Source organism: Astatotilapia calliptera, chromosome 13 (genome assembly GCF_964374335.1).
Source record: "Astatotilapia calliptera chromosome 13, fAstCal68.1, whole genome shotgun sequence".
Classification (NCBI taxonomy): Eukaryota; Metazoa; Chordata; class Actinopteri; order Cichliformes; family Cichlidae; genus Astatotilapia; species Astatotilapia calliptera.
The window spans coordinates 11,833,283-11,856,521 of NC_137434.1; the positions used below are offsets into that span (position 1 = coordinate 11,833,283).

Sequence of the window (23,239 nt, forward strand, 5' to 3'; positions counted from 1 at the left end):
TGAGGAAGTACAGAAGGAATTGGGATGAGTTCAGGAGCAATGACATACTGCTACTGTATTTGAAATAAATACATTATAAAAAACATAAGACAAGCAACAAAACAACGAATTTGACTCATTCCTTATCTTTCTGCTCCTTACTTTGGATCTAAAATTGTGATAAGAAACCATGTGATCACATAAATCACTGCGGTGAATTACACAAAATGTGTTTGTTTTTGTCTTTTAAGAGTTGCCTATCTGGACTCACCCTTGACCAACACAGGTGTGGTAGGTGGTATTATATGATGGGCTTGGTCAAAGATTACAGACAAAAACAGGTTGCATTCCACGGTGGGGAGTCTCCTTGACATTCATTGACCAAACAGACCCATTAGCACTCCCATTAGCTGAATTTGCAGTGGATGGATGATTCTCCAGAAAACAGTGCACCTCATAAACTGCTTGCCCCATTGAACGGCCACAGAAGCTCTGAAATGTAATGAAAGCCTACCTGTTTAAAAGCCGATGAAGACCAGTTCACTTATATTTGATCCAGGAACACAAGTGTGACTGAAGGACAGGTTATATTTGATATTTGGCTATAGATGGATAGAGTGACGAGTGACAGAAAGACATTCAGACAGGTTGCACTGTGCACTGTGTTAAGTGTGAAGCTTTAAGAATGAAACCCTCTTTTTAAAAAACAACAAAAACATAGTACACATGTTTTCTTATTTGGTTAAACACATTAGACATAAAAACAATGATTTTCACCGAGATGTGTGTATATAGTTCCTTCACCCATGCCACTATCACCAGACTTCTTTTTTTTTTTGAATTGCAGTAGGGTATATTGTCACTGGAGACAGGTGTACTGCAGTCTTCGCATAACATACATTTTTTTGAACTAGTGCGCACAGAAGTGCATTATCTTAGCACACTGGTGCAACACTGGGCATGTGTATATCATAGTCCAGCCCCGCAAACCCGCCCACCCCTCCCTCTGTGCTTCTTCGGTGCCTCTCCGTCCGCCCGCCCGCAGCAGTCTCCTTCACGGCGAGCTTTCACTAAAGAGATGGCTGTGAAAGTGTGTAGATCAGTACTCCTCTTGTCCCGGAGCAGCGGAGCGGTGGCCAGCAGCCGCCCCGCACTTGTTGTCTCTTCACAGCGGCATCATCAGCATATAAGACCGGTAAGTCCCAGGACGTCTGAGACAGCTCCGAGAGAGAGAAACAGAGAGAGAGAGAGAGAGGGGTAGGGACCGAGCTGGCGAGGCTGGACCGGAGAGAAGGCAAGCGGGGCTGGCTAAGGAAGTGAAGCTAACTAGCGTCAATATCTCCCCCACTTCATTTATTTCTTTGAGGTCGAGCTTCACGTAAAGGTGAGGCACACGACGAGTCATGATACGTATCCCAACCTGGTGTCGCGTGGATATTTTAATCCACGGTGGGACGTAGAGGTTTGACAGAGAGGCAATGCAGCTTTTTGGAGCACTTGAAACCCATCGACACCCCGCTGCTGCTGCCCCGCCGTTTACTGTAACTAGCCTTCAAACATTCGCCTCTCAAAAGCTTCATAACCCGTGATTTAAAAAAACAAACAACAAACCCAAAACCCAGAAGAAATCCTTCAACTTTGCAGGCATATGTTAATCCCAGTATCATTCTGATCAGCGAATATGAATTAGAATAAGACCCAGTTTGAGCTTCTAGGTTGCAGTACCTGCTAGGGTTGGTTTGACTGTGGAAGGGTATGGATGCCTTATTTTTTGTGCTTTTGCAGTAAAGGTGTGATTGAGAGCCCGTGGCTGATGGTTAGCCCCATCTCTCTGCTATTACCTGGTGTGTGTTTGTGCAGCAGCAGAAACTCAGAACAATGAACATCTGTCCAGACCTGAGGAGGAAGTTGTGCTTGTGTGTGTGTGTGTGTGTGTGTGTGTGTGTGTCTGCAAGAGAGCTGAAGAGAGTTATCCATAGATGCACTCAGTGTTGACACATGAGGCTTCACAGAAACATGGAAGTCTGTACTTGGATGATGTCAGACTCTCCAGCCAGCCTGCTGTTTCTCCCCTCCCTGTGGGTGTTTCCCCATTCATCAGGGAAATCCTAGGTATTCCTGCAAGCTGATGCAGGTCTTTTCTTTACATGGTCACTGTAGTAATGGATGCACCCTCAACAATGCTCACAATAACAGGAAGGCAATTGCGTTTACAGAGCTGTCACTACCATGCAATAGTTGCACAGCGTTTTCCTGCCTCTGTCACCCCCGCCCCTCCGCCCTTGTCAGAAGGGGGGGTGTCACAGAGGCAGAGGAAACTGTGAGTCTTTCCAGCAGCAGCCTGAGGAGGGAGGAGAAGCCCAGGATGGGGTTCTGGGAATGTGGAAGTCTTTGCAGTAGTTAGAAGTACTGATGTAATGTTTTGAGAGTTTTGTTGTCTTTCTCTCTATCTCTGACACCATCTTCAGGCACACTTTCCACAGGCCTTATGAAATTAAATGAGGCTTTCCTTCTCAGCGAAGCAGGCCAGCCCGGAGGTTAAGGAGCTGTCAGAAGAGACACACACACTCCATATCTCCACACTAGACCCACTGTGAACTATCACCCACTGTGAACTATTACAGTGAAAAAATTTGAGTCTGAATTGATATTCTTGGCCTCTTCCATCTCTAAGAAAGCCTTAACTGTTTTAAGCACGTTACTACTCACTGTCTCTTGCCAGAGTTGGCCGCTAATAAGTTTTCATTTTATTTCAGGCTGCCCAGGTTTGTAGTGTTGTTTGTCTGTCATATTGTGTCTCCGTCCAGTGAAGCGTTGCTGCGGCGGCCCCTAACGCGGGCCTGTCACTTTGTGACAGCCAAGCCTCTGTATTCATTTGTGAGTCTTCCAGTGGAAACCCTGTTTCGGCACTAGTGTTGATTAAAGCTGCAGTGGGATGCATACAGTTTCCATGCAGGCTGTATGCACACGTGTTTCAAAGAAGACCTAAATATGGTTTCTAGAGCCTAACTTGAAATGTAGAGCTGTGTAATGGCTCTGATGATGGGGCTGCAAAGGAGACAGTGTACTCCATATGCTTGCATTTAACCTGCACTAGATTAATATTGAGCCAGCTGTCATATATGATGCTGCTTTCCTGATGTGTAGTAGGAGCGGCGAGTCACTGGGAATACTCCTTGTAAAAGGGTTATAAATCAGTCAGGAGTTTCTGTACTGCGAGATAGTCAATATGTTCATATCTTGCATCTAAAATATGTGATTTAATGGAAAATGTGGCAATAAAAGGCATTAAATATTGTTTTTTGTAGTCATTTACTTACATTAAAGCTCCTATGTTCATTAAAGCTGAACAGCTGGAGACTAGAGCAGCTGGGGCCGGGGGGCCGAGGCCCGCTCCTGGCTTTTAATCCAATCAGTAAAGGAGTAAACTAATTTATCCGTGCTGCCTTCACAGACTCAGCTCTGAACTTGTCCGGATTAGTGTGATAAGAGAGTGACTCTAAGCTTGTGGCTGTGCTAAGGGTGATAAGATAGCTGAATGACTGATAGACGTGTCCGCAATGGCAGTTCCATCAATGTTATTCTACCATTCACGGACAAACTGGTTTCAGACTCAGCGATCCAACATTTACAGACTGAGGGGGGAAACAGGTATATGGTATGAAGTGATGGGGGAAATGTCCATTCGGCTGCCATTTATCTGCTACTTAATGAGTCCAGTCTTCAGTTTGCAGTCAGATGATTGGCAGGTGTATGACGCCATGTTGTGTGAAAAATAACTGATGGCAATTCAGAGACCGTTTGTTTATGACATTTGGGTTTTACAACGATGACCTTCGTTTCTGTTCTCAGATGTTATCACATCATGGCCAGTAGCTCAGCAGGAGAGAAGTGATAATAATGTGTGGTCAACATAGCTGATATTGGATTACTATCTATACACAGGGGCGTTTTTAGTGGGATGAGTTTTTCTTGGGTGAGTGGGTGAGAAAGCTGATCTGAGTTTTCTCGCAGGGCTTTCATTGTCTTTGTAAGTGACGGTTATCGTGACGCTAAGTGATTTCACTTTTATAAAGTCCTGTTTTAGTTTTATCATAGATGACCCAAAACCCTAAAAACCTGAAGTGAAACCATGTCAGAAAGATACATGAAAGCAATTCATGCAACGCATCCCATATGAAGAATCTGAAAGAACCGTCAGCAGTGCTCTTATTGTTTGGCTATATTCAGACTGTTTTAAAAGTTTGCAGTGTGACTCGACTTTTAGTCTAAGCCATATCTGTTCCTATAATGAGCTTGAAAAACTGATTAGCCAAGATCACTAGCACCAGTGTTTATGAGTTTGAGATAGTGAGCTTCAGAGTAATGAACAGGAAATAACAACGAGGCAACCAATCTTGTTTTGCCAGACGGGCATGTTAGTTTACCCCGATTCACTGGGAACCCATCTTAGTCAAACGGGTGTCTTGAGACACTGTGACTGGATTCACTACCCACTAACGTATAGACATTGTTCCAAGCTGTGACCCGCATGCATTTGTTTTTTTGGTTTTGTTTGCATAAAATCTGTCCAAAAATCATCTGGTTATTAACAGAGCAACACTGTGTGAAAGGTCGAAACAGGTAAACCAGATAATAACATGCCGGTTGTGCCAGTTGTTATGTCGTGCCATCCACTCTTCCTGCCAATCCTGATTTAAACGAACAAATAAAGCGGGGAAGAAGTAAATGTTGTTAAAATACACAGCATGCCACATTGACAGAAAAGGATTTCCTCTAAATAGATTTTCCTCATTCCCAAAAAGATATTTACCAAGTTCGTAGTTACTTCCTGAAATCTCTTGATTGTTTTTTTTTTTTTTTTTTTTAGAGCAAAAGTGGCTTCTGGGTATATATCATGCGTCTTTATCAAAACAAATCCAGCAATCAGGCCAAGCCGAGCACCCGCAGCAGTTTAATTTGTTGGGCCAGCATAAAATCAAAATAGTTCATTTACTCAAGGTTGAGGTAAAAGTGCATGTAGCCTAATAAAAGATAAAGAGTTAATTTAGAGATGAGCTGAAAATAAAGAGGTGCACTTCCTCATTTAGTTGAAGTAAAACGTATCTAGGGTGTTAATTATTAAGCTGACGTGACAGTAAACTGGTACCACTGTGGGTTATATTCTGCCAGGGACATGAACTAGTCTGGCTGGGTCTAAATGCGTCTCAGTAACTCATAACACCAGAATGTGGACGCATACTCGCTCTGAAGCTTCAGGCAGTACAGACTTATGTCTCTTTCCTGTCTGTAAGGCTCATGCTGCAGCACCTTTCCTGGCATTTCGTGGCAGTGTCGTGAAAAGATCATGGATTATCTTAACACCAGACAAAATGACAAGTGTGTGTTGTCATCTTATTACGGTGATGAAAAGCTGATAGCTTTAGCGGCCGTAGTAATGACAGAGCTCCTGTCAGCTCTGGTGGCGGTCACCCTGTCGAGTGGTAGCCAGAGTAATTTCCAGGGTCTGCTGTGGTTCAGGAGTTATGTGGCGGATGGGCCTTTTTTCCATCTACAGATTTCGGCAGGGTGACTCACTGTGTCTGTTACAGTTAGGTCAACAAGTTTGTGAAACAGTTCAGCTAAAACAGGAGTGTCAAACATAAGGCCCAGGGGCCAGAATCAACCAGCCAAAGACTCCACTCTGGTCAGCTTAGCAGCTTTGGAAAATGTGAGGGATGATATACATTTTAGACTTTTAACTGTGTTTTTCAGCTTTTCCTACTGAACCAAAGTAAATAAGTAATAGATAAACAACTAAATAACAAAAGCTAACGAAACATTTTCTGAGATTTTCCAGATATTTTTCCTACAGTTTCAACCCAAAGCAGCATTTCTTCATCAGATTGATGAAGAAATGCTACATCAACATCAGTACGTCTCAGTTTTTCTGAGACGTACTGATGTTGACGTAGCATTTCTTCATCAATTTGAACTTGCACTTGTTGTTTTTATATCAAAATCTTTCATAGATTAAATGTGTAGTTAAGCTTATTTACACTGACAGGAGAGTTTGACTGGTCAAAATTTGCTGAGAATTTCATGTCAAAAGCACCTTTAGAAATGTGTTCACTTACAAGAAAATTTGTGACGTGTCCAATACTTATTTTGCGTGTGAGTGAGTGCACGTGTACCTGTGTGCACGTGTGTGGACGTGCTAGGAGGCGAAGCTTCTCACCCGCTGTGTTCATTCACACTGCTTCATATCTTTTAGCAAACTTGCTTTCTAGTTGACGCTCACTGGCCCTTAATGATCCGTGAGCTGCTGAGAGCACAGGCACACGGCCCATAGCAAGAAGCGTGTTTGACATTTTTTTTTCTTCTTTCTGAGGTTTGTGTGCGCCCCAGAGAAATCACCCAGTGCTCTCTTTTTGGCTGCTGTCTCTGCCTTGTTAACCCACTGTGGGCTGCCCCACATGGGATTTTTTTCTGTTCCTACTGCTCTATTTACACACATACACTCACAAATGAACATGTAGTAAAATTTGTGTAACATTACATATGTATGTCATTGTTTGTAGTATAATAAGTACAATTCTGTAAATATAAAAAAAGAAACTTAACATATTCTTTTCATTTCTCTACAGTTTACTGGCTTCATTTTGGAGAGTATTGCTTTAAAATACAGTTGTAGGTTAGTCCTGTTAGAAGGATGCCGTAGAAGCGTGTGTGCCTAATGTTCTAAATACTCCAGCTGTGAATTTTCTAACTACTACGTTCTGCATTACTGCCTTTAAAAAAACAAGGTGAACTTTAGCAAATTCATCGGCATAAAGAGGGAAAAAACAAAACAGTTTTTAGGCTCTGAGGAGCTCCAATCATTTGCAGCCTGTTTGCTGTCTGCCGTGTTATGTATTTAGCGAGTGTGGTCGCTACTGTAGCACTCGATCTGTTTCCTGTTTTGCATTTACCGTGCAGTTATTATTTTAATGATCCAGCACCTTACTGTAGCGAGGATCTGCATGCTTCAGTTATCGCCTCATTATGGTGACGTTTGGCATTGCAATGGGTGAGACTGTCGTGATGGACAAAGTCCTCATTAGTAATCCGGATGGCATTTCATCCTTGAAGTGGAAAATGACTGGCGAACCTCTGCTGTTGGCGTAGACTAATTAGCTGCTTTCCATGTTTCTGTGTGGCCCAGCGTGTCTGCAGTCAGGTCTGAAAAGGACATTAAATTAGGCCAACTTGCGTAATGTGATGATGGATGGAGGCATCGCTTGGTTACCCTCTCTCATCTCAGATCGGGGGGCTTGTGGCATCCTCTGCCAGGAGGGCAGGTTGCTACTAGAGCCCGAAGGTCATCAGCTGCCCTGCCTTTCAGGCCATTAGTTATGAGATTGGTCTCATTATTGTGACAAATCAGTGGGAATGCTGGGTCCAAATGAGCAGTGTAAATTAGACCGGGCAGATTTAGCTTGTGTGAAGGTCGGCTTTACCCGAATTCGTCAAAAATATGTGACAGTTATGGGAAACGGTTTCCAGACTCGCGTGTTGTCCCGTCACTTTGTTAACCTATACTTCACTTTTGCTGCGCTGAAATCATTGCTTTGTCCACAGTCATTTTCATGGCATCGTCATGCGTAACCGGGGTAAATTCTTACCTGGATCTTACCTGGACATTTGCAACCTGTCACAAACCAGTTCAGAAGAACTATGAAGAGTCTGGAAAATACAGCTTGGGTTGACCTTTCCTTCTGGAAATATTGATTGGGTATAGCATCGTTTATTCAAGTTCATGGTGAATTAAGAGCAGCTGCAGAGTTGGATGGATGTTGTGTAGACACATTGACAGTCTGGGGTGACAATTAAATAAAAAAAGAAAAGAGTGGGTGCTTTTATTTCATTAGGATGTAAATTGCACCTCATGAGTGCAGTCTTTCTCCTCCTTTTGCAAGACTTTTGTTTAGAGCAGGGCGATATGGCCAAAAATATTTATCACGATATATATTTGAAAATTTGCGATAATGATATAACCGACGATATAATTGATGCGAGACAAAATACAACTCCACAACATTACTAGCGCAAAAAGACAACCTTCCATTTATTTTCACTTAAACAAGAAGCTGGTTTTTATGTACATTAAAGCTTTATAAAAATGTAACAGTGCAAATGCAAATTCCTTGCTGAAAGTTTAACCAAAAGGCATTTCCAGTAGAAATGGGCTGACATATCCTGAGCATAACCATGTATAATATCCACTGAAGTTAAAAAGAGGTGCTTTGCAACATTAAACTGCAGTGTGCAGTACGCATTTTTCGGACCATAAGGTGCACGGGATTATAAGGCACATTAAGCGAAACAAAGCAGTCAGATAAATCAAACTTTATTAAACTCATTCTTCTTGCTTCCTCCACTTCTGTACCATTGATTCATTAATGTTGAATTCTCTGGCAGCTGCTCTATTCCCTTGTTGTTGCAGTATATTAATGACTAACCTCGTATTGTGGATGGATTATCTCAGTTGTTCTCCTGACTGAAGTTTGGTCCGTTTACAGCATCCTGCCATGCGATTACATTTGTCTCTAACCATGAAGAACCTTCACGTTAACTTTTATAAGTGGAAAAGTGTTAGTGTTCGTCCTCCAGCTTCACTGTTTATGTTATGCTAACATAGCTGTGTCGCTAGCGATCACGTAGCACATCATTATATACCAGCTAGCCCAACTTCAGTAACCCTACAAACGTCACTGCTGTTTAGTTTCCTGTCTTCATTTATGTTGGAAGTGATAGCAGAGCTGTACGTTTGATTTTTTTCAGAAATCTCTCAGTCAGAACATGCAATATCATGCTTAGGTAACTAGCGAAACTAGCGAGCTAACTTCCGCTAGCTTCCTGCTAACTTCTAACTCCGTTAAATGTAATAACTTTTGTTTTCATGGATGCCTGGAAGTTAAACTTTATAGTTACACCTGGTAAAGCAGCAATGCTGATCGTTTTATTAAAGATGAAAGAATTTAGACAGTTTTTAACTCTAAGTGATGCTGCAGTGTTGTTTGACCTGAAGCATACGGAGTTTAGGACCCAGATTACTCCCAGATTTAAGAGCATCTTGTCCGACAAATACGACAATAACAACGGCCGCTTGCATGTTCTGCAAAAAATGTGCTTTGTTGTGTATCTGACGGACAAACACCAAACCAGTTCCACATCACTGAAGTTGCACCATTTTTACAAACCAATTCTGGTTCATCTGTTTCACTCAACAATCGGCCATGTGCGTATGAAAACAAAGGCACTGCGCATGCGCGTTTTACTCCCATTCTATCGCGATATTTCATTTTCCTATCGTTGCCTAACATTATACCGGTATTACCGTGAACGGTATAATATGGCCCAGGCCTACTTTTGTTTGCATATGACCATGGAGTATAAACGTCTCAAAGCTTCCTGTATCTTGAATTTCTCATATCAGTCCAGTCATTGTTGGATTCCCTGAGCTGAGCCTGCCCAGTATTACTTTCTAGAGTTTATAAATGACAGGTTTAGAAATTACAGTTTTTCAGTGAAACGCAGAAAATAACCAGGGTGGTGTGAGGAGAATCGCGCCTGCTCGACAGGCAGCAGGAAAGAAGAAACTGGGATATCGGTCAACTGTGAGGCAGTTCTTAATTACAAATGGAAGCATGTGCGAATGAGCCCCGCTTTGCTGATGGAGTAATGTTTGGAAAGTGGTTCAGAGGAACGTTGGGAATCTATGATGTGAGGATTCCCTTGGCCTCAGGCTCACCTTTATTTCACAGAACAGAAACTAGCTGCTTCCCTTTACAACTTTCCCATTACTTTGACAGCAGAATTGGAAAGATTCCTGCATGTGTCTAACTCTGGAACCGTCTTTGCTTCGAAATTGGAGTTTTACTCAGAAGATCATTATCCAGTTTCCAGGAAACTAGTAGATGTATAAATAAAACAAAAAATATTGTTGCTTGGAAGCACTTTTGTGACTTCCAGGGTACCTTTTCAGAATTTATTTTGCATAGCTTTAGATGCACACTTCCACACGGACTCTTTCATGCATTGGTAAAGTAGCACATTTTACATGCCTGACAAAGCATAGTAACTTTGTAAATTATTTATGTATATATTAGAGTCTCTTGGAGGAATAGGTAGTACATTACTGGCCATTCACTGCACAGTTGTGCTCCTTTAAGTTATAGTTTAACCAAAATAGAATAAAACATGTGTTGCAGATTTTGGAGGCAGCCCTTGAAAGCCAACTAAGGCGTACAAATGACTCAGTGGATTCACTTTCCAAGCGGAATCCCGACAAACTTAAACAAGGCTAATAGCACTCTTAATTACTCGGGCCCCTCACAACGGCACACACAACGGCACACTCGCACAAGCTCATAAGCAGTCCTTTTGTTCCTGCTGGATCGATGCTCGGGGTTAATGGCACGAGAGCTTGACATTTTCGAGCTGGCTGCACGTCTTTTGTCCCGGTGATTTTTAGCGTGTGAGCCAATGTCTCCTCTGATAAAGCCAGCTGATCTCTGAGAGGCACAGGACCTAGAACTGCTGGGGGGAAATTTGCATGTGTTTCAGAGTTTATCTGTATGACAAAACCTGCTCGTGCTGTGTTACTAGTGAAGCGAGGCCTTCACCAGTCATGGCTAAACAGGATACGAGGGCCACTGTGACATCATCCTTGTGTCGAGGTCATTGCGGGTAGTGGTAGCGCGTGTCGACCTAAGAGAAATTGTCTCCTCATGGTGGCTCAGTGTGGCGTGATGTCTGCTGGTTGTTGTTTCTTTTCAGCATTGCCTCTATTTGCTCCTTTTACCCTCACGGTCGCCATGCATTAGCCACAGCTGTCAGAACAGAGTTTTGTAGACTTCCGCTCATGTACTGATACTTCATGCTTTGGGCCAAAAGCAAATTAAAGAAGCGCTCAGATTTGATGTGCGTCGTCCTCAAGAATATTCTAGCAGGGAAGATTATGTAAAAAGTCTATTTGTTTACACAAATACAACTATTTTTAGAGGAGTGCTTTAAAAGCACACTTCAAGATTCACATGATTTTAAACAAACAAATAAAGACGACCAAGAATGTTGTATTATTTTATTATATAATAAATCAATCCTTATCTCATATTAAATCAATTGTACTGTGGACTCCAATAGATTTGGAGGCTGCGGAAGTCCTTACTTTTCAGAATAATCTCATCTTCCTCTCGTGTCCTCAGCTTGTGTGTTTCTTGAGCTTCATTTGTGCTTGCTCTTCTTTTGTAGCACTCGCTAGATAGTTGCTGGAATAAATACCATGATGGCAACTTTATCGCCATCTGCATGCGTGACCACGTGACGGGAATGAGAAGAAGGAAAAAGGATGTGTAGAGTGTGAGAGCAGAACTGTGGGGTGCCATAACGTTCATAATGATCTGTTTCTGCGAGGCACGAGCAGGAAAGAAGTCTGCAGCAAATGAAAAATTAGCTTGCTTTATGTTATTATGCATTAAATTGCCAAATCTGATTTAATTATTCAACAATTTAGCACTTGATCCCCCAGAGCTCCAAAGGGCTGACTCGCAAACTTCAGTTCTGGCCCCGTTTGCTTTTGCACCACCAGCCCGCTCTCTGTCTGAAATCAGCCGCCTGTGTTTTGTGAAGGATGCTTATGACATCCCCATTACACCACTAGAAGTCAAGATGTGAGCTTCAGCTGAGATTGATCAGAGTCTGAGCACATCCGGGGAGTCAATGAGCCCCATAAAACAAGACACTCTGTTCGGCCTGGCGCCCAGTTTGTTTGCACTGTGATTACCCATATTGTACCGGTGCCATGGTAGACACAAGCGCACACATGGGGGTTTCACCATGGAGAAGACAAACAAAGATGCACACCTCTGTCCAACAATGGACTCCAAGCCCTCAAGTCCCATTGTTATATTTATAATAGGCTGGAACAGATAGAGACAAATATATCTTCACCAGGACACAGCAAGGGCAGCTTAGTAACCTAAGCTCATATTTTATTTTATTTTTGTGTTACTTTTTGTGTCCGTGCATGGCTTCACAAGCCCTAATTCTAACAGTTTTCCTGCCGATAGAAGCCCCTCTCCTCTGAATTCTCAATTGCTTGTTTTAAATGAATCGGGAGTCTGAGCTTTGAGCCTTGTCTCTTTTAATTAACTCCTATATCAGCACTAGTGGGTCAATGACTGGAGACGCGTGTGGATTAAACATAACTGATCCAGAGAGCTGAACTGAGGTATTGGACATGAGACAAAGCACGGAGGGGTTATGTGGTACACTATGGGTGGGGTTTTAGAGGCTCGTTCAAACCAACAGGGTCACTGTAATGGTGCTCTATACTTCTGCGTGATCATGAGGTTTTGACCTGATAATCTCATTATGATGATATTGTGCCAAGCGTCACGGGGCCTGTGAGATATGGCCAAATTATAATATCACACTATATATGAGTCAGAGAAGTGTTAATGTATTGCTGCTGTTGATAAACTGTGCATTAAACACTGTTGAGTGTTTTTGATTTATTCTTGTACCCTCACTGCTGACCACATCCCGTTCAGATTAATCCATCTAGTCTCCTTTTCGCTGGATGAACGACTCTTTTGAGGGATTGGCATATTATCAGCTCAGCAATAGTGTTCGTAGTAATATGGATGACACACTGTCAATATCTGCATTTCAAGTATTTATTTTCAGGTGAATGCAAGAGCACGACTGGAAACCAGATCTGTGTGCCGGTAACACGAGATTGTTCTTTGTCGAAAACTTTGTATTATGCAATGATTTACAAGCTCGATGGCCCGGGTGGCTCAAGTTGATATCCCACTGGGCTGAAAAACACTAGGTAATTTTTTTGAGATGGAAACCTTTTAGATAGAAACATAAAAAGCATATAACAGGAATACAGAACCAGGCAAATGTTGTAATTTAATACTTCACCTGTTTAGCCGCTGTCTATGTTCCTGCTAGATCAATATTTAACACATGAGAACAGTGTTAACAGTGATTTTGTGCTTTCTAGCTGGTACAGAAAGAACTAAACCCCTACTGTGCGTGCAGAGATGCACCTAAACCAATACAGCTCCATTATGCTGTCTGTGCCGCACACTTAGTGTTATAGCGGCTGAAACATTAATTGAATGCAGCATTAACACCCCCCCCCCCAAATCGCCTGCTGGTTGAAGTCGCTGGGGTTAACAACATTTCCAGCAGAAGCTCTAATAATATATAATGTTATATTACACATTCTTATTGCCCTGTCTAGAATTTTTCATTTAATGTGTGCATAAACTATACAAAACTTTGTAAATTTAAAAGCACTATAAAGCAGTCCTGGCCATTAGCTTGAAACAATGACCATAATGAATCAATACATTCAAAAATTACTCTTAGTTGGCAGATGCCTTGCATGTATATTGTCACCTGATTCAGATTCATTGGCCAGTGCATCACGGCCTACTCGCCAATCCTTTAGAAAACTGTGTTCTGTCCTCTTCTTCTATGGGAAATGTCAGAGAGGACTTAGAGGAGACGACGTGTGAGAGATACAATCTTCTCTCTTCTCAAAGGCACCTCTGGGAAGCAGGGCACTGAGTGAATTGCTTATGTAAATAGCTCTGCTGCTATAATCCATTGTTGATGATGCCTTTGACTGCAAGGCTGATTTTTAGAAATGCTTTAGTTCTTTGGATCAAAAGAGCGCTTTACCTTTTGACTCTTGACAGCAGTATCAGGCCGTCAGTTCAAGACGGAGCATTTAATAGTAGATCAGCACCTTGGATCAGTGGAATAAAAGAATTGCAACTCAACAAGTCTTGTTAGCTGTCGCTGAGTAACTGTGTTTGCCAATGAAAACCGACATCCGTAATTGTTGTTTTCAGTCATTAAGTTAATGCAATGCTGTTTGCAGGAACGTGTCTTCTTTATAGCGCAGCTGCGCTGTGATAATAATATGTGTGATGTTCATGCGGGCTAATGCTAATTAGCAATAGCTGCACGATTCAAGAAGACCTTTCCCTCGAGCTGTGAGAGTGTGTTCAGGCTGTGGCTGTTAAAGGTAGAGATGCAGAGGCCCGTGAGATGCTCAGATGATGGGATCAGGCTGTGCATTGTGTCTGCTACAGCAATGCAATGCTAGTCCAGCACTTTGTTCTGTGACAGGCATGGAAGGGAATGTTTATTAATTTATACACATGTAACTGTGCAACCCCCCCCCCCCACACACACACACACACACTCTCACACACACACACTCACACACACACACACATATATATGTACATTGTGGTAGAAGCTGCTGACCTTAAAAAAACATTCATGGCGTTTTCATCGTTATTCCACACACGGAGGTCAAAAAGCAGCAGACTGTGAGTCCCGTGACCTTCTGTCAGAGGAGGTTAGCGATGACCCTCGCTGCCTTCTGTCTGCACTCTGCTGTCTGCCGTCGTGCATGTGTGCACATCCTGCCTGCCTCGCATCAGTTCTGAACACAGAAGCGAGCGTCTTCCAACTTCACTCACATAAAACCTGCTTTCCTCTTGTGAGGCTGGAGAGTGTTAGTCAGCTGTTTGTGTGAACGCTCGTTTAAAGACTTTGTTTTGAAATGAGGCTGTGAGGGGGGAAAAAAAAACAAGCAGCGTAGAGAAGTGGAGATACGAGACATTTCCATTCTCACTACACTGTTACTCATCTTTTGTCGGCTAGCTAGTGGTCATTCTATAAATAGTATTGAGGAGATGGCGGCCAGGAGACTTTGTTGGAAAATGTATTTCCATGGAGACAGTTTTCATTGCACTTTGTGATTAGAGGCTCTTTATGAAGGGATTGTAGATGATGTAAGGTTAAAGTATGTATTGTTGCCGGTACAGTTACAGCAGAAAAAGGAAGCCTGTTTTACACAAGCTCGTTACTCAGCTGAAGCACTATCCCCATTTTAATTTGGAAACGACATGTGGACATTGCAAAGTCTGCAACACTATGACTCGGCTACCACAGACACATCCACAAACGGCGTGCAAAGCAAATACTGCTTTGCTTCTTTTTTTTCCCTGCATGCAAAATGTGTGGGAAGACAAACACAGATAAAAATCGTATTTTCATAGACCAGACTCTGAGAGCAGCGCCGGAAAGCGCTGGAATCTCAGGACTCACAAAGTGCCTGTATAAGGAACATGAATGTGCTCCTTGATCACATGCTCCATGATCTTGTTGTTAAGGTATTTAAATGTGGCCACATGTCCAGCATGTGGCAGCTACATTGAATTATCCCAATCTTTTTTTCTCTGCAACTGTTTCCTTGTTCAGCCATTGAGTGTAGCTGTTGTCTCTGGGGCATTGATCTAAGTGTGGGTGGGGCACTTCCTAGTATGGAAAAAAACTCAGCTCATACACTGCCCTCTGTGTCTTCTCTGGTGTTTTCCTGCTTTGCAGCCCATCTGCTGAAGAGCCCTCAGATGTTCCTATTATAAGCAATAAGACGGCAATTGCCCATCAAAGACAGGTTAAATCTTCATTTATTCCTCTACATAGGCACTGCTTACCAACAAGACCAAACGCTTATTGTGCAACCAGACGATTTCCTGGTATCAGCCTAGTTGTTTTTCCAAGGAAAATAGCTATAAAAAAAGGAGGCAGAAAAGCTGAGATTGGCATTGTAGTGGATCAGTATGTACCTCCAGCAGAGCTTTCATCTCACACTGTCAGAGCCTTTACCGACCTGGGTCCTAAGGGGAACCCTGGGGAAATCCCAACCTGGACATGAACTGCATGTAAGGAAGAGGGATTGGAGGGAGAAGAAAGAAGAAGGAAACAAAGAAGTGAGAGTGAGAGTTATATGTGTCTCTTTTTTTCGATATTTAACACAAGCAGTTTCACTTTTTTTTTTTTTCTCTTTTGTTTTCAGCCGCGGGCAGTGTTTCTAATGTTACAGTGTATTGAGCCGCCTGCAGATACTGCTATTTTACGATGGATATGGGATTACAAGAGATTTTAATCTTTTAAAAAAAACACACACACTGATTTTGTGTGTGAGAAGGGTATATACCGTTTCCTGGAGATGTTTGAAAATCCTGGTGCTGCTGTTGCCTCGGTAACCCTTTGCACCATGATAATGTCCTTTTTCTAACAGAGGATTGAAGGTTATCCACGTCACAGTCTTCTGTTCCCTCCTACCTGTGAATAATAGCTTCTCTATTTTTGATATCTCATCCAGCAAGATGCAGTGCAACACTGTCAGTGAAGACATGTACTCAAAATGAAAAGCCATCTGTACAACTCGATTACTTGGCTCTTTTCATTTTCATTTTTCCTTTTTAACACTTTTTTAAATAAAAAAAGCTACAGAGGAAAAAAAGAAGAAAAAATCAAATCTTTTGAGTCACAATTTCTTTGGGGTTTTTTTGGTTCATGACTCCTGTCTTATTTAGCTGACATGTTGTTGCACAACAAAATGCTTTTTGTGTATCTAAGCCAGTGAGCGTGTCAGAGTCGGTCAGCTTCAGCAGTGTGCTTCCTCAGAAGTAGGGCTGGGCCATATTATACCGTTCACGGTAATACCGGTATAATGTTAGGCAACGATAGGAAAATGAAATATCGCGATAGAATGGGAGTAAAACGCGCATGCGCAGTGCCTTTGTTTTCATACGCACATGGCCGATTGTTGAGTGAAACAGATGATCCAGAATTGGTTTGTAAAAATGGTGCAACTTCAGTGATGTGGAACTGGTTTGGTGTTTGTCCGTCAGATACACAACAAAGCACATTTTTTTGCAGAACATGCAAGCGGCCGTTGTTATTGTCGTATTTGTCGGACTAAGATGCTCTTAAATCTGGGAGTAATCTGGGTCCTAAACTCCGTATGCTTCAGGTCAAACAACACTGCAGCATCACTTAGAGTTAAAAACTGTCTAAATTCTTTCATCTTTAATAAAACGATCAGCATTGCTGCTTTACGAGGTGTAACTATAAAGTTTAACTTCCAGGCATCCATGAAAACAAAAGTTATTACATTTAACGGAGTTAGAAGTTAGCAGGAAGCTAGCGGAAGTTAGCTCGCTAGTTTCGCTAGTTACCTAAGCATGATATTGCATGTTCTGACTGAGAGATTTCTGAAAAAAATCAAACGTACACCTCTGCTATCACTTGCAACATAAATGAAGACAGGAAAATAAACAGCAGTGACGTTTGTAGGGTTACTGAAGTTGGGCTAGCTGGTATATAATGATGTGCTACGTGATCGCTAGTGACACAGCTATGTTAGCATAACATAAACAGTGAAGCTGGAGGACCAACACTAACACTTTTCCACTTATAAAAGTTAACGTGAAGGTTCTTCATGGTTAGAGACAAATGCAATCGCATGGCAGGATGCTGTAAACGGACCAAACTTCAGTCAGGAGAACAACTGAGATAATCCATCCACAATACGAGGTTAGTCATTAATATACTGCAACAACATGGGAATAGAGCAGCTGCCAGAGAATTCAACATTAAGGAATCAATGGTACAGAAGTGGAGGAAGCAAGAAGAATGAGTTTAATAAAGTTTGATTTATCTGACTGCTTTGTTTCGCTTAATGTGCCTTATAATCCCGTGCACCTTATGGTCCGAAAAATGCGTACTGCACACTGCAGTTTAATGTTGCAAAGCACCTCTTTTTAACTTCAGTGGATATTATACATGGTTATGCTCAGGACATGTCAGCCCATTTCTAGTGGAAATGCCTTTTGGTTAAACTTTCAGCAAGCAATTTGCATTTGTACTGTTACATTTTTATAAAGCTTTAATGTACATAAAAACCAGCTTCTTGTTTAAGTGAATTTTTTTTTTTTTCTTTTTTGGCCTGTCCCGTTTGGCTCTTTTGCCATCAGAATTGTTGTCTAAAGGCAAAGAAAGATGCCCAACGGATTTACTTTACCAAACTGACCATCCCAGCCTTGCCGTAATGGTCCATTTGATTCACCTTTTATTGTTTATTTTATTTTCACTTACTGAATACGGGACAGACTTGACTGGGGGAAAGAAGGGGAGAAAGAAAGAGGGAAAGAGAAACAGCTGAGAAGAGGGACGGGGGAGAAGGGCAAAAGACAAAAACCAACAGAACGGGCAGAGAAAAAAAAATGCATATATCAATCACCTGGATCACCTGCTGAGAAAGAAAAAAGAAAGCAAGCAGAAGAGAACAAGAGTAATAGAATAAACAACATCACAATGATATATGGGAATATGACAGTAAATACTAAATGTTAAACATTATTGTGCAGCACATAAGATCAACAGAACACAGTGTGCTTTGAGGTAGGAGCCAAAAAGGGTGTAGTTTGTGGGTGTGATCACCCGTGTGTACACCTGTGAGCATGGACGCGCTTGTTTTTTGTTTTTTTTAAAAGGTTCCTTCATGTAATAATCTGCTAGAGGGTGTGGGGGGGCCACAGCCCCGTCCTCCAGGGCTTGAAGCAGGTGTGGAGGAGATCAAAACTCCAGACATCCAGAGGCCCCCAGAACACAAGAGACCAAGGAAGACCAACAGAGGGGCAGCTGCGCCACTGTCCCGGAAAGAGCTGAGGAGAGTCCCAGATGAGGGCTCACTCAGCAGCCGCGGAGCAGAAGCCAGGGGGAGTTGCAGTGACGCGCCCGTGAGCTCTGCCGGCAGCCAGCTGCGCCTGAGTGACCGAGCCCCAGGCCGAGAGGCCGGGGGCACCCCACCTCCGAAGTGGCCCGAGCGAGCCCCAGGCTCCAGGCCCCGATAAGCGGCCGCCAAGGAGTGAGCCGGTGTGTACCTGGACGCCCATCCCCGGACACAAAGAACCACCAACGCACCGATGTCTGAGGGGGTCCGCCACTGGCAGGGGAAGTGGTGGTAGGGGGAGATAGGCCTCCAAACCTTGGAGGGCCTGAGATGTCCCCAGAGAGGTGGCGCCTGACACCCAACCTGACATATAGACACAGACATACAGGCACACACAGATACAAACATCCATTCCCACCCTCATGCTCTCATATGCACTTACTCCACACTCAACCAACGTGGAGACAGACATAAAGAGACGTTGTACACACGATCACACTCCCCAAGCGTACTCTACAAACCGGGTCTAGGTGCCCCCGCCCCTGGAGGGGGGAACTGCACCCAGACCCAGGTGGTGTTTCCCTTTTCCCTGCGGTGGGGGGAGGCAGACCGCCCCGACTCCGCAGCAGCAGGAAGGCTCCACACTCCAGACCGCAGTCGGACGGCCAACTCCTCCTCCTAGCCCCCCTGCTCCAGCAGGTCGCAGAGAACGGGGGTGAGAGAAGACTCCAAACCTCCCTCCACCCGCTCATTGTAATGTTGATGCATGTGTGTTCTAAGGTGCATTTAAAACCCAGGAGGGCATGGAGCTACCTGCCAGAGAGCAGCAGGTAAGCGCATGGTCCCTCCTGCTAGCCCTCAATGTCTACGTGTATTTAAAATTGAGAGGTGGGCAACGATGCCAGGGGTGGGGTGTACACCCTGATGGTACTTTGGACTCCGTGTATCGTGCCCACCCCCAAGATCCTATATGTATGTGTAATGAGAGTGTGAGTAATGTGAATGTCTAAGTTGTGGGATAAAATTGAGGCAGAGGCAGCCAGAAGGGGACAGAGGGGGGGGTAGCCTCCTCTGCACCCTGGTGACATACCCCTACTCCAAGGCCCTGCATGTGTGGGTGGTTGTGGTGGAGCGGGAAGAGGGAGGCAGCTGGAGATGGGGAGGGAAGGAAGGGAGGGGCAAGTGACCTCTCCCTGGGGCCAGCTCCCCCGCTGACCCCAGTAGGCACCCCCATACTCCGCGACCCGCCAGGGAAAGGGGGCCCAGGCCCATCCAGACCGGGCCCAGTGCAGCAGCGCCGCCCGGCCCCACAGAGCCCGGGACAGTCCACCCAACCCCACCACAGAGAAAACTGCACCCACCCCACCATCCACTCATCTTCCAGACTACATAAGACAATAAACACCCAGGCTGAGATCTTCCTCCACCTCTCCTGTATCTCCCCCTCCTGCAGAGGGAGCTCCTGAGGAGAGGAAAGCTCCTGCAAGATGTGACAATCTCCCCCACCAGTTGAAGAGCCCCCCAGGTGGCTCGACGCACCGGCGGCACCCTGCTCCAGGGCTGGGCCCCCATGCACCCACCCGCCCACAACCCCGGCAACACACCAACCAGGACCCAAGCCCCCGAGGCCCGGTCCGGGTCCCAGCCCAGAGACGGAGCGCCCCCAGAACCTCACGCCCATCCCGGACCCACCCAGGGCCAGCCAGGCTACCAGGTCAGTAACCCACGTCCGTCAGCACAGACCCTCCCCTAGCCCCGCTGCACGCAGCCGCGAGGAAACAGTCACCGGAGAGCCAACAGAGCCCCTAACCGGACATGACCGCTACCCCGGGTTGAGCCCCCCAAGGAAGATGCCTCCGGGGAACCCCCCGACGCCCTAAGCCTGTCCCTACCCCCACACCAATCACAACAGTGAAGGCGGGACCAAACTATGATCCCCCACCCCCACTAGGTGATGGAGCTGATCAAAGGAGCCCAGAGCAATTGATCTGATGTGGTGGCAGAGGCTGTATCAAGACTAATGTAATCTAATAGATAATTTCTATATTGGTTAGAATTAAGATTATTTTTATTTTTCCAGTTCATGAGGACTGTTTTCTTGGCTATGCATAGGGCAGTGAAAACCATATGGGCTATATTCTTTTCTGAAGTGACATTATCTAAGCTGCCCAACAAACACACTAAGGGGGAAGTTGGAATGTTACATTTCAGACACTTCGATAAGTCTTCACATATCTCGCGCCAAAACTTCTGAACTGGTGGACAGAACCAAAGAGCGTGGATATAATTGTCCGGTGAATTGGTTTGGCAGTGTGAGCAGTTGTTGGTAGACGTAAAGCCCATCTTGAACATCCGATGACCTGTATAGTGTACTCTATGTAATATTTTGTATTGAATTAATTGAAGACTGGGATTTCTAATTAGATGAAAGGTTTTTAAGCAAATCTGAGACCAGAAGTTTAGGTCTAAGTTAACTGATAAATCCGCTTCCCATTTTGCAATAGGAAGTGATATTGATTCATCTGTTTTAGAAAGCATTCTGTATATTTTGGATAGTAATTTGGGGGGTTTAAGAGTAAGAAATTGAACCACACTTGGTGGTGTTTGTAGTTCAACTTGACCCGGTTTAAATTTCTTTTTTACTATGGATTTAATTTGTTGATATTCTAAAAATCTTTTCTTGTTGATCCCATATTGTGTAACTAGTCCGTCAAATGAAATAAATTCTGTTCCTTCTAGTATATGTTCTAAATATCTGATTCCTTTATCACTCCAATCTGAAAAGTTTATCATATTATTGTTTTGTAATATGTCAGGGTTGTTCCAGATAGGTGTACGTTTGCATGGGATTAATGAAGACGCTGTCAATTTTAGAAACTCCCACCATGCTGTCAGAGAAGAGCTGATGTTGATGCTTTTAAAGCATTCATGTCGTTGGATGTTTGAGCTGATAAATGGTAGGTCTGAGATCTCTAGATTATTGCAGAGTGCTTGTTCTACATCTAGCCAAGGTTCAACTAAGAGGGTGTGTTTTAGCCATCCTGAGATAAACTGAAGCCTGTTGGCTAAGAAGTAGTGCTGAAAGTTAGGCAGTTCTAGTCCTCCTTTATCCTTGGTCTTTTGTAGTGTTTTTAAGCTTATACGTGGGGGTTTATTTTTCCAAAGGAATTTGGACATACATTGTTTAAGTGAATATAAATGGAAGGTTGTCTTTTTGCGCTAGTAATGTTGTGGAGTTGTATTTTGTCTCGCATCAATTATATCGTCGGTTATATCGTTATCGCAAATTTTCAAATATATATCGTGATAAATATTTTTGGCCATATCGCCCTGCTCTACTCAGAAGTACTTCAAACAGACTGGAATTCATTGATTAGAATAATGGCTTATATGCTTATTATATGCTTATAGTATTAAATACAAAAGGGCACGATAAAAGCTGTGGTTTTAGGCTCAGCTGACCCTTAACCTTTTTATAAAAAAATATCCCTGTATCTTTTTATTTATATCAATCATGACTCCAGGTGCTGAAACATGCAAAGCTGAATCTAGTTTGATGAAATGCCATAGGAAAAACCCTTATATTATCTCTTTCAAAATAAATGCTTGGCAGTAATTTGCTGATGGCAAATATTTGATGTCAAGGAGCAGCACAAAGCATTGAATTGGCATGAATGATATCTAATACCCGCTGCAGGAAATGTCCCTGTAGGTATTGGCAGCACTAAATTTCTATTTTACAGTGCACCTGTTACAACAGTTTCTTTAAAAAAAACAACAACCCAAAACTATGGTCTGTTCTGTACAATAACTTTCCAATATAATACTGTATTCTCAGCCGACAGCATTTATGATGTTAAAATAATTTTCTTCCTATAATTTCCATAAGCAGTGAAATATAGTTGCTTGTACTAGCCTGTGTACCCTGGATTCAGTTTATTCTTGTTCTTGAACATAACAAGATATTTATTGCTTTGTAAAAAAAAAAATCTTTGGGAATGCCATGACATTAAACATTTTAATAGCTATCCTGAAAGTGAACATTGGCCAGTTCTGATTAATTCCCTTTGGAGTATCAGTCACTGTGAGCCATTTAAATCTTTTTAAATGTTCAGAACTTGTGCACAAAAGTCAAAATCTAAACACAAATTAACTGAACTAAACAATCACAAATCTTCTAAATTAATGATTTCAACTCATACATTTACATTATGATGAAGAAAAAAAATAGTCTTATACTGTAGAAATGTAATGTGTGTTACTATTTGTTTTTCATCAAATGCACCAGCCTTGTATTCACAAAGAGGAGTATGTCCTTGTACAGAAAGTATTTTCACAGCTATTTATTACAGTGTGAATCGCTCACCAGGGCCAAAATATTGCAGTGCGCTGTTAATGTACAGTAATGGCTGCAGTGCAAATGATATACAAGCTCATAATTCCACATTTAATTCTGGTTTAATGAGTTGAAGTGTGTAGCGCGAAGGGAAGGTCCTTCAATCAAGTGGTGTGGGTGGTCCTGCAGATGTAAAGGATTTACACAGTTTCTAATGCCATTTTAACCATGTGATTGAAAAATATCTATGTGGCCTTAAACATAGCATTTTGAATTTCATAGTAGATATAAAACCAGTCATTACAAGGTTATTCATTCTGAATTTACTGTAGGTGTGCATAACT

General features: G+C 43.0%; 1 protein-coding gene across 3 annotated transcripts in view; it reads left to right on the forward strand.

Moving 5' to 3' along the window:
* Window positions 1-984: 984 nt before the first annotated feature.
* Window positions 985-23,239, forward strand: part of mcu (mitochondrial calcium uniporter) — a 61,148-nt gene continuing 38,893 nt past the window's right edge. Inside the window, exon 1 of one of the 3 annotated variants that reach the window (XM_026189942.2) lies at window positions 985-1,174. In XM_026189942.2, coding sequence (XP_026045727.1) covers window positions 1,058-1,174 — 117 coding nt within the window. In that variant the 5' untranslated portion in view covers window positions 985-1,057. The remainder of the gene's footprint in view (window positions 1,175-23,239) is intronic. The other 2 variants (XM_026189943.2, XM_026189944.2) reach the window with 2 other exon arrangements.